General features: G+C 34.6%; 1 protein-coding gene across 1 annotated transcript in view; it reads left to right on the forward strand.

The window, feature by feature from the left end:
- Positions 1–17,566, forward strand: part of APOB (apolipoprotein B) — a 37,709-nt gene that overhangs the window by 5,962 nt on the left and 14,181 nt on the right. The window contains exons 5-25 of the mRNA XM_083830550.1: positions 744–897; positions 1,083–1,238; positions 2,248–2,372; positions 2,560–2,645; positions 3,384–3,603; positions 4,572–4,799; positions 4,910–5,027; positions 5,126–5,272; positions 6,365–6,573; positions 6,934–7,171; positions 7,729–7,905; positions 8,209–8,400; positions 9,005–9,172; positions 10,341–10,552; positions 10,805–10,987; positions 11,212–11,333; positions 12,005–12,215; positions 13,500–13,675; positions 13,809–13,996; positions 14,275–14,420; positions 16,870–17,246. Of these exons, the coding sequence (XP_083686676.1) occupies positions 744–897; positions 1,083–1,238; positions 2,248–2,372; positions 2,560–2,645; positions 3,384–3,603; positions 4,572–4,799; positions 4,910–5,027; positions 5,126–5,272; positions 6,365–6,573; positions 6,934–7,171; positions 7,729–7,905; positions 8,209–8,400; positions 9,005–9,172; positions 10,341–10,552; positions 10,805–10,987; positions 11,212–11,333; positions 12,005–12,215; positions 13,500–13,675; positions 13,809–13,996; positions 14,275–14,420; positions 16,870–17,246 (3,833 nt within the window). The remainder of the gene's footprint in view (positions 1–743; positions 898–1,082; positions 1,239–2,247; positions 2,373–2,559; positions 2,646–3,383; positions 3,604–4,571; positions 4,800–4,909; positions 5,028–5,125; positions 5,273–6,364; positions 6,574–6,933; positions 7,172–7,728; positions 7,906–8,208; positions 8,401–9,004; positions 9,173–10,340; positions 10,553–10,804; positions 10,988–11,211; positions 11,334–12,004; positions 12,216–13,499; positions 13,676–13,808; positions 13,997–14,274; positions 14,421–16,869; positions 17,247–17,566) is intronic.

The following is a 17,566-nucleotide window of genomic DNA, read 5'->3' on the forward strand; positions in this document are numbered from 1 at the left end:
CTTAGAAGGAAATTCTCAAATGGCTGTCTGCAGCCATTTTGAGATCATTTTCCATTGCTGATATGGTACAAAGACTGTGCAACAGAAAGGCATTTGAGACTGAAGTCCAGTTTTCCTATCATGATCTTTAATGACCTATGGGACTTATCTTTTCCTTACTTATCTGCTTTCGTAGCTTACTGCTATTATTTCCTCCACCCAGCTAGACCTCAGTGCTCTTTAGTGTGTTGTATTCGTGCCCCTTTAGGCATGCTTCAGTGCCTCACTATCCACTTCCTCTTGTTTCCCAAGCCATTTTAAGCCATAGATTTTAAAACAACTTGAGGAAGTGTTAAAATATTTTTTTTTCAGAAAACAATCACAGTTTTATTTAAAAAACGCAACTAGCAGAGAATCTTTCCCATCCTTTTGTAGCCTAGTTGTTAATAATTACCTCATTCTAAAAATTTGCTTATCTCCTCTCTGAATTTGTGCAATTCCAACTTCCAGCCATTGCTCCTGATATTTACTTGTCCTTAGATGACGTAGTCTGGTGATATCAGAATGTCCTTGGTTAGAATTTTGCTGGGAAATACCTACTTTAATAGTAAGACTTTGTAATAGTAGTAACAATGAATAGTAAATAATCATAGACCAAAATAAACGTGATGCTTTAGGTGTAGCCCATCATTTTATTGACAGCATGTTCTTCACCATGTGGTTTTGACATGTTTTCATACTAATGTTGGGGTTTTTTTGGACAGACATGAGCTAAAATTCAGCATTCAGGATGGAACAAAAGTCAAGCTGTATCCAGAGAAGGATGAACCTTTGAATGTCCTGAATCTCAAGAGAGGGATCATCTCAGCTCTGCTCGTGCCAACAGAAACAGTGGAAAATGTAAAAACAATTTCTATGGTAAGTGTTTTGAAAACCATTCACGTTATTTCCTTAACAAATGGAAGAAATCTCACCTAGTAGAATTACTCCTAAATATAATTTTCAGAAGACATGGAAATTCAAATGAGAGAGGGTGCATTTCTGCTAGATCAGAAAATGTCTGACAGCATGAATAAAGGTACCAATTTCTTTCTTCTCTCCAGGATACTGTATATGGAAAGTGCGACACTGAGGTTGAATTCAAATCCAGGAAAGGAAATGTTGCAGAAGATATATCAATTAACAGGAACCTGAAAGCCTGTGACAATTTCAGCCCAATCAGAGATTATGTCAGTCCCATTGCCGTTGTGAAGGGACTAGTAAGTATACCACTAAAAATCTGTAATATAATATTCTTCGCTGCATCACTTAAAATGATAAACAACTACTAATTTTGTATTTATCTTATAAAAGCTTCAATAGGTTTTCTGTACCCTTGTGTAAGAACAGACTGTGATTTTGCTGGCTGTCAATAGAGAACAGATGCAGACAAAAATAATATAATTACCGTCTTCCATGTTCTTCTCATGATTTTTTAGAGGAGACCATCTCATAGTTTGTCTTCTATAGAGGAGTTGGTACTATTGATTACACAATAACCTATCAGATCATGCACAAATTGTTTGTTTACTGGGTCAAAATTTTCAACATTTCCATTTCACGTAAAACATACAGTCCACCAACACCCTGATATTTTTGTGATGTGCAGGACATGGCTCTCTGCCCTAAAGTAAAAGTTTTGACATACTGTTCAGGCTATTAGGAATCCACAATGATCAAATGCAGTTGCTTCCATGAATATTTGCAGACTTCTTCCTGATAACATGGCATCTGTGCCTTTGAGTGTTTTTCCTAAAAAAAAAGGAAAAACACAGGACTTCATATAGTTCTGAAAAAATACATTTATTGATTTCTGCCACTTCTACAGCTTGTTGTAGAAATCTTTAAAATGTGTATAATAAGAGTGAAATTACAAAGAACATCAACTCTTATGCGGGGCCTGAACTACTTTAAAAATTACAAACTAGTTCATATGAATGAGTCCTTTATCGTAAGCAACAGGGGATCGATCATGAGGTAACTACTAAGCCAAACATCACAGTGAGGCCAGAGGAAAAATTTCAGTGGGATTTTTGCCTGTGAAGAGACTTAAGAATAAAGATTACTACTAGCACAATTTCCTCTTTGTGTGAGAATGATTACAGTTATGCACCATCATTTTCAATATACTGTAACTGTTAACATTACAGAAGAAGTGTGGCAGCCTGTAAAACTATGTTTGTTCCTACATTGTTCAATAAAATGTCTGCCATATTGTTTATTTTACAGAACATCCCATTATCTACCCTTTTGAGTAGTACTCAATTCTGTCATTACAATATTGATGCAAAGAAAAGGCATGTAAGAGATGTTGTCTGCAGTGAAAAACACCTGTTTCTGCCTTCCTCATACAAGTAGGTTGCTCACTACTAAATATAACACTTCTAAAATTGATATTTATTTGGAATGATGATGTATTAAATTCTGCCATGACTTCTTCCCCAAATATGCATTTTGTTCTCAAGGAAGCAAAAAGCATAGCAAGATCCCTCAAAGGTATTTAGACTCATCTAAAGCTCTGAATATGTCTTTGTTTGCTAGAAATCGTTATGGTATGATGACAGAGGTCAACCAGACACTGAAGCTTGAAGATACTCCAAAGATCAATAACAGAAATTTTGATGGAGGTACAACTGCGATCCTCAATAAATGTTAAATACGGGAACTTTTTTTTTGTAACAGTGAATTCATTAAAGATGTGTTTGAGGGCACCAAAAAATTAAAACAAATTTTAATGAATCTTCATTGATTCAGACATAAAAAAGATTTGGGGAGAAGTGGGGGAAAATTGAAAAATTTAAAAACACTTTGAAATTCTAAATGATCTTTGTCTTTTTATTTTAATTTTGAAATTAATCTTTATAGTTAAAAAAGTTATAAATAGTCTGGAAAATAATTTAATCTTTTTGGAAATTAGTTTAATAATACTTTCTTAGTTAACCATAATTCCTTTTGCAGCTTTTAACTTCAGCTGCCAAATCTAAACAGTTCATGATTTCTATAATTAGGTTCTGAAAAACCCTTCTTTAAAATGCAATTCTTATTCCTAGTCAGAGCATATTTCTCCTAAGATACGTTCATTAAAAATTAGAAAAGCAAACTCTGCTAATACGAAAGGTGTCAAGGAAATGTTTTCACGAAATTTTAAGAAATTTTATGCAAATAAGTATCATGATTTTACTTTGGAGAGATTGTATTTAAACTCCATTCCATTATTTTTACAAACGCTTCAGCTGTTAAATTTCATCAGTTGTGGTATAAAACAATCTGCAGTGTTGATATTAATTATATTGCGTATAGCAAAAGGTAAAAATGAACACAGGTCCGTGATAAAGATATAAAGAATGCCATTTTTTCATTGCTAGATGAACTGGAGGAGAAAGGACTTGCCCTGGAAGTTGCAGATGCCAAATTTTCTCGTCAGGGTGATGCTGTTTTGAAAATTCTTCAAGAACTGCAGAAACTTGCAGCCTCCCAGCAAAACCAGCAAAGAGCAAGACTCTTTTACAAATTTGTTTCTGGACTTAGAAGTTTACACAACACCACTCTTGGCTCTCTTGTACCAAAGATGATGGAAACTTCAAGGTATGTTCCAACAGTTCATTATACAAATACAACATGTATCAAATACATAGCAAAATAATTCCAAAGTTGATTTGCTTCACACTCCTTTAAATTGTAGTTTAATGGATGTAAAGATTGTCTTTCATAAAGATAAGTATCATACTAATTATCTAGAGAGAGAAATGAGAGTAAGTAAGAACTTTGAATTTAATATTTTTCCATCAGAAATTCTTGGATGGTAATGAGAACTTGAACATTAAATACATGAAAACAATATAAGAATTTAAATAGGTCTGAAAGTTCTAGGTTTCTGTGAAGTACTAATATTGCTTGATCATTATATGCTCAAATCTTCCAATCTTACTGGAAAAGCTGAACTATAAATTATAGTTGAAGCACAGCACAGAGTTTTTCTCCCAACCACCATCCCAAATGTGTACGCCTGATGCAATCCAGTGAATATGTTATTACAGCCAAATATCTTTTATCTAATTTTTCTCAAGAACAATGTAATACCAATTTCCAAGAACACAGTATTGAAAGTGAGATTTTTTGAGACATGAGGGCACAAATCTTTGGTCTGTCCTCCACTCCCCACCCAGACTATTCCTGTCCTGGCTGGACTTACACATACTTCATGTCTTCAGTCTGTAGAAGGATCAGAGCCTCAGTCTAGTTCAATATATTTTAATACAGAAAGGTATCGGAAAGTCTGAGGTTGTGGAGAAAAAAAAGATATGTCTGTGTAATGACAGTATTGTTAATACTTTATTCTTGTTCATATCTAGTCATTACATTGTAGCTTATAAAACTAAGAAACTTGTTTCTGATAAGCAATTGCATGACTTGCTTCCAGTCATACATTAGCATACATGATTTATATTAACACACCTTAATAAACACGTCAAATTTTTCTTTCAGACATGAAGCATGCAGGGATAACAGCAAACAAGGAATTAATTAACCAAGGCCATCCCTTTTCTTTTCAGTTCCTTCACAGTTCAGGCCCTGACTCAGTGTGGGACTCCAGAGTGCTACAGCGCCATTCTTCAAATACTGAGAACTGGAAACATGAATCCACTTGTGGTAGATTTGATTACATACACACTGGCACTATTGCCTTCTCCAACTCCAGAAAGAATACAGGAAATTCTTAACATGGCCCAGTATCAGCCAAGTAGAGCTTCTTTTTATGGCTTGAGTCATTCTGTTACTAAGTAAGTAATGGTAGCATGTAATTTTACAAAATAACCTCAAGAAAATATTACAAAAATAAATAGGCATTTCCTATTTTCTCCTTTTGTTTCTAATATCTCTATTGCTTTAGGTTCTATAATGAGAAGATGATTGTGACAGAGGAAATAATGAATGTTGCAGACTTCATGATGTCACTGCTTGGCACTGATTGTTCTGGGGATGCTGAACTCACATACCTCACACTTAGGGTATTTTTATTTTTTCCTTATTGTAGCACATGTATTATTTTACTTCTATTGGTGGAGAAAAAAAGTTTATCATTTTTCTATGTTTTTATCACTGACAGGCTATTGGAAACATGGGTGCAGTAATGGAGAAAGCTAAACCCAACCTGAAATCTTCTCTTAAGACATGTATTAGAAATGAAGCTGCATCACTTTCAGTTCAGAAAGCAGCCATCCAGGCATTCAGGAAAATGACTATTACTGAAGAGGTAAACTGGGTCACAAGAACCAGCATAAACTGCTTTCAGTTCACCCTTACTGTTCACATAAATAATTGAATAAACTAGGACATTGCTATTAATTCATATTTTTGCTATCTCCCTCTTAGCTGTCTGCAGCTTTTTTGGAACTCCTTTAGTTAGTTTAGCTTTTGTTCACACATCTGAGAAGTTCTGCAGACTTCAGATTTGGTGGGTGTTGCTCCTTTGAGATGAAGCTGCTTTATATAGACAGTTTCAATTCAAATGACAAGTTTGGATCTGTTCCTGTCAGAGTGTCTTAAATGGAGTTCTTATCTGAAGCTAGGTTTAACTAAGGAATTAATCCAGATTTAAATGGATTTAACTAAGAAAAATCACGTTTCTATTCTATACTGTCACTTTGTTGTCATTGTTATTAGCAGTACTAGTGAGATTTATGTTTATATCACAGTGATACGAAAGCACCTCCTACAGAATGGGTGACATTATACAGTGCACTTCAGCTAAGTATAGTGAAAAACAGTTTCAACATCAACAACTTCCTACTCTAAAAGATGAGATCTTGTTTCCAGACAAGGTTTAAGGAGTCTGGGACCTGGAAGCCCCTGGAGCTTACATCTTCAGATTTAGTATCATTTAAAACATTTGACTTTTTATTATTGTTATTCATCATTTTCAAACTATGTTTTTTATTTTCCTGCAGCAGAATATCTTGATGACCTTCTTTTCTTAAACTGAATGATACTCTTTTTTCCCAAATTTGAAGGTTTTTCCACAGACCAGAACACTTCAGATTCCCAACAAAAAAAATCATTATTCTAAAAAAAAAAAAGAAAATTAACCTGCCAGATACAGGATAAGAAAATCTGTTTTAACCAAAACAGTAATTTCTATTTAAAAAATCTATGAAAAGAAGCTTTATCAGAATAATACCTATGAAACACATTTGGTCAGTTTTAGAAACAAGGTGCTCTGTGTTTACACAGTCCTAAAAAAATACATCCTAGAAATTCTTTCACCCTATATGTTCCCAAAGGAGCTTGACACTATGTCTACTAGCCAGCTCATCAGTGCAAAACATATCCTTCTCTGTTTACATAGGACCGGTCAGCACTTTTGAAAGTGTTCCAAGGGGATGCACTTGCAGACAAACGTCTAGCAGCCTATCTCATACTGATGAAAAATCCTTCCCCAAGTGATCTTACAAAGATTTTGAGAGTCCTGACAAAGGAGAAGAATGAGCAAGTGAAAAGCTTTGTAGCCTCACACATTGCCAACATCCTAGACTCTGAAGAAGTAGGCATTAAAGAGTAAGTAAAATTTTGTTATATACTGCTCTCCTAAGAAGAACAAAGTTTTTCCATAATTGCAGTGGTTGTTATATTAGAAATGCAGTTTTTGCATTTTTGTTTGTTTGTTTGTTTGTTTTGGTTTTGTTTGTTTGAAGAAGAACATCAGCTGGGTAAATCTATGTTTTTGTTAGAGCATTGCCAACTTGCACTCTTGCCCGTAGTCTTATTTTTATTATTAGTATGTACAGAGAGCTAGCCATTTACAGTCACCTTAGTTGTATGAATGTCTACAAGGGAGACAAGAAATCTCACACCTAAAGCTAAATGTATTTCTGGAATTCATACTAATCATTTTTGCATTGCTATCCTCTTTCGTAGTCTTAAAAGCCAGCTTGAAGAAGCTCTGAAAGGAAATGAGGTTCCAACAGCCAAAGATTTCAGAAAATTCTCACAAAATTATCAGGTTTCCAAAAGAATTTCGGTACCTGGAGTCGATCCCATCTCTGCCAAAGTAGAAGGAAATGTGATATTTGATCCAAACAGTTATGTTCCTAAAGAGACTATGCTAAAAACCACCCTGGATATATATGGATTTGGCCCAAGCGATATCTTTGAGGTACAACAATTATCGAAAGCTTTTGCTAGTATTCAGCTGTTTTCTTTCTCACTTCTGTTTGCTTATAACAACTTTCCGTGAATAATGTATTGTTTTTACAAGCTTTGGGAGAAATCTAAAGATCACTATGCTTACAAGGAGACTTTCATTTGATCTCAATGGGCTTTAGAGCAAGCCATCCATTATGTGATGTCACTTGCCACTGACTGGATGGACGACCCTGTTGGAGTTATTGAAGGCCTCAGCTAGGGTAAAATGAACCCATCTGTAACAAATTGACTTCATGCTAATGAGTCATTACTGGCACACTGAAGTACTCATAGTAGATTCTAAGTGAGATACAGCCTATGTGTAGGTTTTATGTTGGACCTCGACAAAGAAAGAAAATGAATCGTAAGACCTAGTATTCTCTTCTGTTGCATATCTTCCCTTCAGAATCAGAGACTTGTAGGATACACTTTAAATGCATTTTTTGTTCCCTAGAAAGTCTGTTTGTTGTAAAGCTCCAAAGAAGTGGGGAAGCTGTCTCAGTTATGGTATTGTTCTGTTCATTTCAGCTTGGCTTGGATGGAAAGGGTTTTGAACCAACACTGGAAGCTTTGTTTGGAGAGAAAGGATTTTTCCCAGACACTGCAAGCAAGGCCCTGTACTGGGTTGACGGCAGAGTGCCAGAGCAGGTTTCCAAAGCTCTCTTTGACTACTTTGGTTACTCCCAGGATGGCAAGCAGGATCAGGTACAGCTTGAAAACATTATCTGTGCAGTACAGCATTCCCATATTTACTCAGTAACTGCAGCATTTACATGCTTATTGTGTATGAGCTTTCTCCTTTTCTGGTACGCTAGAATGGAAATCCTTAATGCTATTTAGCAATGCTCTTTTGTAATTGCATGTGGGAGAGGCCTTTGACTGGAAGCAGACAAAATGGCAAGAACTGCACGTGCAGATTACCCGACATTAACTGAGTAATTGTTCTAGATGCGTGAACTTACAGATTTCTCATAGATCTATTTTACTACTTTCTGACTGAATTTTCAGGAGGTCATGAAAGGAATAATGCTTAACCTTGAAAAACTGTTAAAAGAATTAAGCAACAAGGAAGCTCCTGAAGGAAGAGCATATCTGAGAATCCTGGGAGAAGAACTTGGGTACTTGAAACTCAATGATTTCAAATTGCTGGGAAGCATGCTTTTAAGGAGCATTAATACTCTTCAGAGTATTCCCGAAATGGTATGTTTCTGGTGTACTAATATGTGTTATTCATTTGTGGGTTTTTTTCTACAATTTTTTTAAAGTTTAGATTGTGTTGATCTATAGCCATTCTATGTAAAGAATGGATATTTGATGCCAGTGCTGGTCACATAAAAATAATATTATTTAAAATGAAATACCAAAATGTAGTCTGAAGGACTCTGAGGAACCTATAAAGACCCCTTAATAACCAAGTGGAGTCCTCCTGGAAGATGGGTGAATGGAAGGGCAGAAAAAAAGGCAGGTTCAGATCTTATTGTATGACTGAGATATCTACTGGAACAATGCCCAAAATCTCAGTGCTTGCCAGTATGTTATATTACTAATCTTTTTATTATGAAAAATGTACATTAATATTAAACAATAGTCTATCATCTTAAAAAGAAAAGGAGATGTAGTACAGTTTAGGAGTATTTAGTAAAATGCTGCTTTCAATTAAGCCAAAAAGTGTTTTGCCATTGATTTTAGAGAAGCCAGAATGTTACGTCATCTAAACCAACTCACTTTCATATGTGTATGTCAAGACAGGAGATAAAATGTAGAATCCAGCATAGATCTGTTAATTTCCTTGTTTGATTCGCAGATTGCACAGGCCATCTCAAAAGGTGTTGACAGAGACTTATTTGTCCACTACATGTTCATGGACAATGAGTTTGAGCTCCCAACTGGAGCAGGTTTGCAACTGAAGTTTGCCTTGTCCGGAATAGCGACACCCGGTGCCAAAGTAGCTGTGAGGCTTCATCAAAAAAGTGTAAGTCTCAAGAGCTCTTTGTTCTGTCTTCTCCTATTAATCTACAATCTTATTTAGGGATTAGACTGTAACACCAAAAGAATGTTAAAGACTACCAAATATTCTTGAAGTCAAAAACAGAAACAAAACAAAACAAAACCTAATTTATTAGAGGTTAATATGTGGTAATTTACATTACCAGTTAATATGTGGATATTTACATTGAAGTAAGAAGTAACACATATGATAAATTAAATATGAGATATAATGAAATGTATGAATGAAATGTATTTTAATCACCCTTTTACAATAATCCTTTTAATCTCTGTGTAGTTCTCTATGTATGCTTTCAATATGAGAGTAGTGCAAAAGCTACAGCATGTGAATTAGTTTTTCAGACCAGTTAATAAAAATTTTTAATGTAACCAAATCAAAGTGAAAAATTTGCTTTCCAATTAAATATTGAAAAAATGAGCTAAAGGAAACATTTTTTATATGAAATTAAACATATTTTAACATTTTAAAAGTTTAAAACTTTTTTCCAGTTTTAGTAACTATTTTACTCTATTTTAGTCAATATTTTATATAAAGTTCTCAATAGTTGCAATTCACATAAACTTTTAATTTCTTAACATACACAGTATTTAAGTAAACATTTTAAAAAATGCCCTTAAAGTTATTATTGGCTGCTATTTAGTATCTTGTGGAGTGTTTTCCAGAATATTGCATTCTGTCCCTTCTTTCTGTAATAGCTAAACAAAAGCTTGAAAATTAGCTGTCTTCTGTTTAGAGAATTTCAAATCTTGGATCCATTTTTTTTTCCAAATACCTTACTCATTGCTTTTGAAAATTGCTATATTTTTTCCACAATGGTTTTTGTTTTCAGAGCCATTATTTAAAAATACATGCAAGTAGCTTAACATACTTTCCTTCTGCAGCATGAGTACTTGTACAGTAAATTAGATAAGGTTTCTTGGTGATATTATCTTGCTGTATTTGCTACATGACAGTTACCACTTATGTGCTCCCTCAGCTGATGTGACTTGGGAATCAATTATTTTGAATAGCAAAATCAATTATACAAAACCTACCTTTAGTTTATCAGTAGTGAGGGTATTAGGTTTGTTTTCTAAAAAGTATAGGAAGTGTATTGTAAAAATAAATACATCTTTTTGGTTTTATTAAATAGATGCAAGCAGAACTTGTTGCTAAACCTTCAGTAGCAGTTGAGTTTGTAACACACCTGGGAATAAACATGCCTGAATTTGCTAGAAGTGGCGTGGAGATGAATTCCAATATATTCCATGAGTCTGGAATTGAAGCACATGTTAGCATGAAAGCTGGACAGCTGAAATTCAGCATTCCTGCTCCAAAGACCCCAACAAAGCTCCTCAGTGTCAGGTAATGGGAACTCAATGAGAACTTTCAGTGCTGTGTTCTTGCCTTCCCTTCTCTTTTTTTATTTTTTTCTTCTCTCACATTAAATTATTGCAATAGCAATGCCTGTTAACTACCGATGTTATTTCATTAAGCCCCTTCCTCAGTAAGTTATTTTTATTCAGAAAGTAACTTTGTAACCTTACTAATCAGACAACATATGTGTAATATCTGAACACCTGTCCTGGGAATAAATGGCTCGCTTTCCTCTTCCAGCAACACATTACATTTGGTGTCTCCAACCAAAACTGAAGAGATTCCACCTCTGATTGAGAACCGAGAGTTCTGGACGTCATGCAAGCCTCTCATTGCTGGTCTAAATTTCTGCACCAAATTATTGTACTCTAATGCCAGTGCCACAGATGCAGCTCCATATTATCCCTTGACTGGAGAAACCAGGTAAGTTAGAAAAGCTTTGACTATGTCTATTTTGTGTTAAATAACCTTCCTTCTCAGAGCTTAGTATCTACAGTACACTCTCATATAAATCTTACCTTTAAAAATCTTCAAATTACAGACATGAGCTGCTCAGAATGAGAGCTATTGAGAATTGTATGTTTTCTACTGTTTGTGGTCATGGCAAAATCAGTTATTTATAAGACATTTGTTTACTCCTTCTTTAGATATGAAGTTGAAATAGTGTCCACAGGAGAAGTGAAGGAATACTCTGCAAGTGCAAACTATGACCTACAGAGAGAGGGAAATGGCTTGATAGATACTTTGAAATTTGCTGTCCAAGCAGAAGGTAAGAGTCTGAAAAATCAGTATGGTTTAGCTTAGTTTTGAGCTATATGTCATTGAATTGGAAAAAGATTGTTATGAATAAATCACAATAGAGGTATTTACAGTATAAAATAGAACACTGTTTTCACAACCAAACAGGCCAACACTTTCACTTTCATTTCATTTCATTTCATTTCATTTCATTTCATTTCATTTCATTTCATTTCATTTCATTTCATTTCATTTCATTTCAATGTTTTCAATCCTGGTGAAAGATCTTCGTGATGACAGGCAGATTTTGCATCCCAAAAAATGCTTTAATGTATTTTAAATGAAAATGTGGTGTTGGTGAATGAAAGAAAGGAAAAGGAGAAATTAATGGGCTTTATATAAGAGAAAAATACCATTTCTGATAAAATATGAATGTAATGCATACAAATTAAGAAAAACTGCATAAAAAGCAAGTTTTTAAAGGGAGACAGCAACTTTAAGTAACAAAGTTGTGACTGGATTAATCCATAATGGATTTAGAAAATGAGGAGAAAAAGATGACCCAGTTTCTAACTGAAATTCATCAAAGGTTGCCTTAGATCCCCAGGACAATATAATTTCTAGTTGATTGGTTTTTGATTCCTTTTTAGAGAAATCCACAAGACTCCATAGTTGTGAATAACCAGAGTACATATTTTCCAGGTGTAAAGCAGCATGAAGCCACGCTGACCTTCAAGTACAATAGAGACAGGAAGATTTTGACCAGCGATGTCCACATTCCAGATGTTGATATTGACTTTGGTACAAACTTCAGAATTAGTGATGAATCCACTTCGGGGAAGAAAGCATATACCTTTGTCTTGGACTTTAATAACAAGAAGATTCCTGAAGTTACTCTTACTGGCCAAATAAGGTAACTCAGAAAACCATTTAGACTTCTTCAGATACCTTTGGATAAGATAGCTGAAGTTTTTACTGAACGTTGAAAATTTTGGAAAACAATATCTCATTTTTGGAGAAACTGCACATTCGTGTATGGAGACATATAAACTCATTCTTCAAACCCCCTTTAAAAGCCCTTGAAATATTATTTTATTTGTTACCCATCGCATATACATAAAATAACTATACCTAATACACCAACTGATCCTTCCTACTGCATGTATAATTTCTGTTGGAAGATTCTTGAGGTAATTCTGCCATGTTTGCAAACATGATTACAAGAATGACATTGTACTAGTGTTATTGCAGGTGTGATAGTCAAAGGATATAAACAAGGCAAGGTTTGTTCAGAGAGGTATTATCATTTACTAGATATATTCAGCTCTAAAAAAAAAAATAAATGTTATTACATCTCCCCATGAAGGAATCTAACAGCACTCAATAAGCAACAAAACCAAAAATAACTGAGAGCTTCCTGTAAAAATTCCCACGCTTCATGATGAGAATATTTCCGGGAACATCTACAGGGGACCTAACAAAAATGTTCAGCCTGCCAGGGTTTCTAAAATTGTCTGCCTCACAAGCCCATGGTGAAATGAGCTGATCACATTCTTTAATAAACCTCAATCTTCCATGGAATTCTGTGATCTTGATGGTGCCCCAGGGAGTCTTTGTCTTTGCTGTTCATGCAGAATTGCCTCTGATATCAGTGGGAGCTTTGGACAGATGTCAGGGACCTCAATTCCCTTTCATTTGCACTAACATAATATTAGAAGTTTGCTCAAGTCAACAAAGTTACAGAGATAAAATAAATGTGAGTAAAGGAAAATGAAGCCCAGTGGCATAATATATTTTGTCAAGTGTTTTACTTCTACTTGATTCATGGTCACACTCAGTATCCTTAATAGAGAATTCAGCTTGAGTTCAGAATTTGGTTCAGGTAGAACATTAACAGACAGGTAGATATTTTCATCCATTTCAGTATTATGGATTTATATTATATATAATATGGAATTATTCTTGTATATATCCAAACAGCTGCATTATAACAATTTAATTTAAATTTCACAAAGTAACCGACAGGAGCTGAAAACATTAATTGACTCATAAAGAAGTATACAAGTTTTATTCATTCTATCTTTTGTAACATCTATTATGCTTTTACTTTAGATTTAAATGCTGAAATTGCTCCTGAGACATAGTGAAAACGTAGAATGAAATGTTTTACATTTGTATTTACATTTTGCTTTCACAGATATGCTGGAATGGAAGAAGCGATGATAGGAGGCACCATTTCTATTCCTCGCCTGCAAACTGAACTTAGATCTGAAGCATTGGTTAATTATTCACCCACCAAAGGATATCTTCAGATGAGCTCAGCTGCAACAACTCATGGGAACACAATTTCAGAAAGAGTTCTTTTCAGATATGGTAGGAGCAAAAACATAAGCCATGTGTACAACCTATACTTTTAAACAACTTGTTACATTAGCTTACATTATACCCCTAAATTGAACAAAAATATACTAATTTTACTCTTTTCTTTTAAAATAATCATTTTCAGATTCTGAAAAAGTTGAGCTAGAGTGGAATTCAGGTGCCAGTGCTGCTGTGAAAAGAATGTCTTCTGGCTTCCCAGTGGACTTTTCAGACTACCCAAAGACTTTAGAGAAGTATACCAATGAACTGCTGGATCAGAAGGTTGCTCATACGGATATGACAATGCGACATATTGTATCACAATTTATTGTGGTATGTTTCAACCTACAGTAGATATTAATTACAACATGACTGCATAGTCCTAACTAATTTTTGCCTCCCCCAAGGAAGACAAAATGGGTACTACTTGTAAAAACACTCGTCAGATTGAGTACGATTTATATTTTCAACTTTGATCAAGCCAACCACTTCATAAGATGGCTAGTGCTATACTAATAGTTACGCTGGCTTTCAGATAACTTACATAACTTAAAGGGTTGGAAAGTCCTAAAACTTTGTTTTACTTTGGAAAACTTTTCTCCTCGTTGCAGGCAACCAACACCTGGCTGCAAAAGGCATCAAAAGATGTCCCCTATGCCCAGACTCTACACGCCAAACTAAGTGGACTGCAGGAACTGAGCATTCAGAAAATTAACCTGCCTGTTATCACCATTCCTGAAGAACTTTTCCTGAAAAGGTAGATAGAGAAATAAGGATAATCACACAGAAAACTGAAAACAGATATTTATTCCTATGTTTGTGTTATTTTATTTTATTTTAATTTAATTTTATTTTATTTTATTAAACATTGTGGAATTGTTGTAAAAATCATAACATCAGAATAATAACAAAGAATTTTAGGACCAGAGAGACTAAATTATATAGAGGAAATGATGCATGTAATTAAGTAAGACAAATTTGAATCCACACTAATCATTCCTGCAGCATATGAATGAATACATCCTGAAGTCTTGTGTTGTATAGTAATGAGAACTGAGCAAAAATACAGTGTTCAACAACCTTTACTCTGGAGTCACAGAACTAATGAAGACAGATTTCTCATAGATTTGTGTTCTGCATCCCTAACAGACACCTCTTTGGCCATAACCCTAACATCTGTACTTTTTCCTGTGCAGTCCTACCGGACAGTTCTTCCTATTCCCCTAAACACTCTGGTTGACCTTCACTGGTATAGTAGATGTATAAGTACCCTGACTCCATCTGTCACTTGCTCAGAGGCAGCACATGCCATGGTTGTAAACATATGGGCTGGATACTTGCACTAGTTTGAGCCCATCTCCTCCAGCTACTCTGGATTTCTCAGAGTTTATATAAATGTAATTACTCTTGAGGCTTTTATCCTTCTGTCAAATTTGATAGAAATCATCCAATATATTAAAAAGTTCTGAAAGGTAAGGCCTGACCAACAAAAAGAGGGACCAGCAGCAAATAAATAGTATATTCCTTCTGTCTCTAGGAAATTAAAAAATAAATCAGCTGAAGTGGATCTAGTCATTAAAATGTTCATGTGCCTGCCAGAATTTGATCTCATCGCAGTTTCTAGCATATATAGTTCTTGCCAATTAGTGTTCATACCATATTGCTTCTCTGCTCATGCATAAGGATTCAAGAAGCAGTGGTGCTTGGTAATATCTTCAGTGGTACACCCACAGCTATTACTCTGATAAATCTTGTTTGTATAGTTTGCTCATGAGTTAAGGAAATATTGATTGATAAAATGAATGCAAAGAACTAAAGAAGCTAGTGTAAGATTGGATTATATAAACAGATGGGGAGAAGCATTGCATTTTATCTCTTAGTGCTGTTTTTCCATATATCGTCTTTCACAGAGGTAGTATAAAATGTTACATCTCTATTTCTTTCATTGCATTCCTAAGCTAAGTATAAGCAAGGAAAATGTTTTTTCCCCTACATTCTTACCAATAGTGCACATTGGAATAACAGGAATTTCTACTTCTCTGTGATGTTGCTTTTTTAACCATTTCATGTAAGGAACAAATTTTTTAAATGTTTGCTTAATTTTCATCTTAGGAAATAGCTCTAAGTGTAAAAAAGAACATTTTGTAATATAAAAGACCAGTTAGACAAACAAGAAAAGTATCTTTGCCAGCTTATTGTTCATGAACAAATGAGCAAAGTTTCCTCCTGTTTTGTCTTTTCATAACTACACATATTCCCCACAAACTTTTCAGCTAACAATCCATTTTTCCAGTCCTAAATCCTGGTGGAATGCTTACATTTTTATATATTTTTGTTCAGAATAAAATAAATAAAAAAAATCCTGAATATTTGGATTAAGCTTTTGAAATGCTTATGATCAGAGAGAAAAATTCTTGCTAATTTAGGTTCTTACAACATCTAATGCTTGTGAGACTTTTCATACCTATCTGTAAGCATATATCATTTAAAAAAAAAAAAAAAGAATATAATCACTTTTTTCTGGTACTCAGCATGACACCTTGCTGAAGTGCAGCACGACTTTTGGAGGAATTATCTTTTCCTGTATACCAACAATTTTCTTTCAAATTCCTTCATTTTCATGCCAATACATCTTTTCATGAATGTGCATAAGGCAGATTTAGATTTGAATTCTTAGATTAGAAAATCAAATGCAAGATTCATAACAATTGCATGTGTGGCCCCTTGAATGACACTCTCTACGTGTGAGCTAAGGTTATTTAAACTCTGAACAAAGACTCAGGAATGTCTGAATTCTAATCCAAGGCCTTATGGAAATATTGTGTTTCTGGACTACAGGTTTCACAGCCTGGTCTAGTGGAAGCTGTCCCTACCTATGGCAAGGAGGCTGGAATTAGATATTCTTTAAAGGCCTTTCCAACTCAAACCATTCTATGATTCTATGACTATTTGATCTCTCAGTCTTCCTGATTATGAAATAAGGGGAAAAAACACTGACAGAATTCAGATATCAAAAATGCTTTCAGGAGATTCTGATAGATGAGCGCTTCAAAAATATTGAGATGATCTTTACATTTCTCTCTAAACCTAAAGTAAGGACATTGATATAACCATATAAGCCCAGTATCCTGGGAATAGTAGGAATCATTTCTGTGTATATGTCATGGACTTGCACAGCTTTTAACAGAATCACTTTTATTTTCTAGTGAAGGCCGGATCAAATACATCTTCAATAAGAACAGTTTTCTGATTAATATTCCGTTACCATTTGGTGGAAGATCATCCTATGACATAAGGGTGCCACAAACTGTTAAAACACCTCCTCTGGTAATGGAGTCAATAGGAATAAATGTACCATCTCAGGAATACAGAATCCCAGCATTTACTGTTCCAGAATCCTACCCTCTTCTTGTGCCTCTACTGGGTACTTTAGAGGTCTCTACTAATGTGTACAGCAACTATTACAACTGGACAGGAGCATACACTTTGGCTAATAGCAGCACAGAGAAAGCATCCAGCATAAGAACTACTTACACCACGAATGCTGATTCAGTTTTTGAGCTACTTTCCTACAATGTGAAAGGTAAGAATGTGTGCTAATATTGTAATGCTGGCAAAACTATTTAAATGACTTTTTTTTATACGTATCAGGTACAGCCCATTTATTTTTACATTGCTTATTTAAAGAAAGAGGTTGTGTAATCTCAAATCACTTTCTCTTTGTTTTTAAAGAGACAATGTGAATCCATTTATTTAGGCACTAAAGGTGAAGTCAGATAACTTGTTAAAGACTTAAGGTATATATTTTCAAATATATTCCATACCAAAGGCACAGTTCTTCAGAACTGAAGGCATGATCGTATAAACATTTCTGTATTTCACCAGTCAAGTGTTTTCAAAATC

Source organism: Anser anser (assembly GCF_964211835.1).
Source record: "Anser anser genome assembly, chromosome: 3".
Lineage (NCBI taxonomy): Eukaryota > Metazoa > Chordata > Aves > Anseriformes > Anatidae > Anser > Anser anser.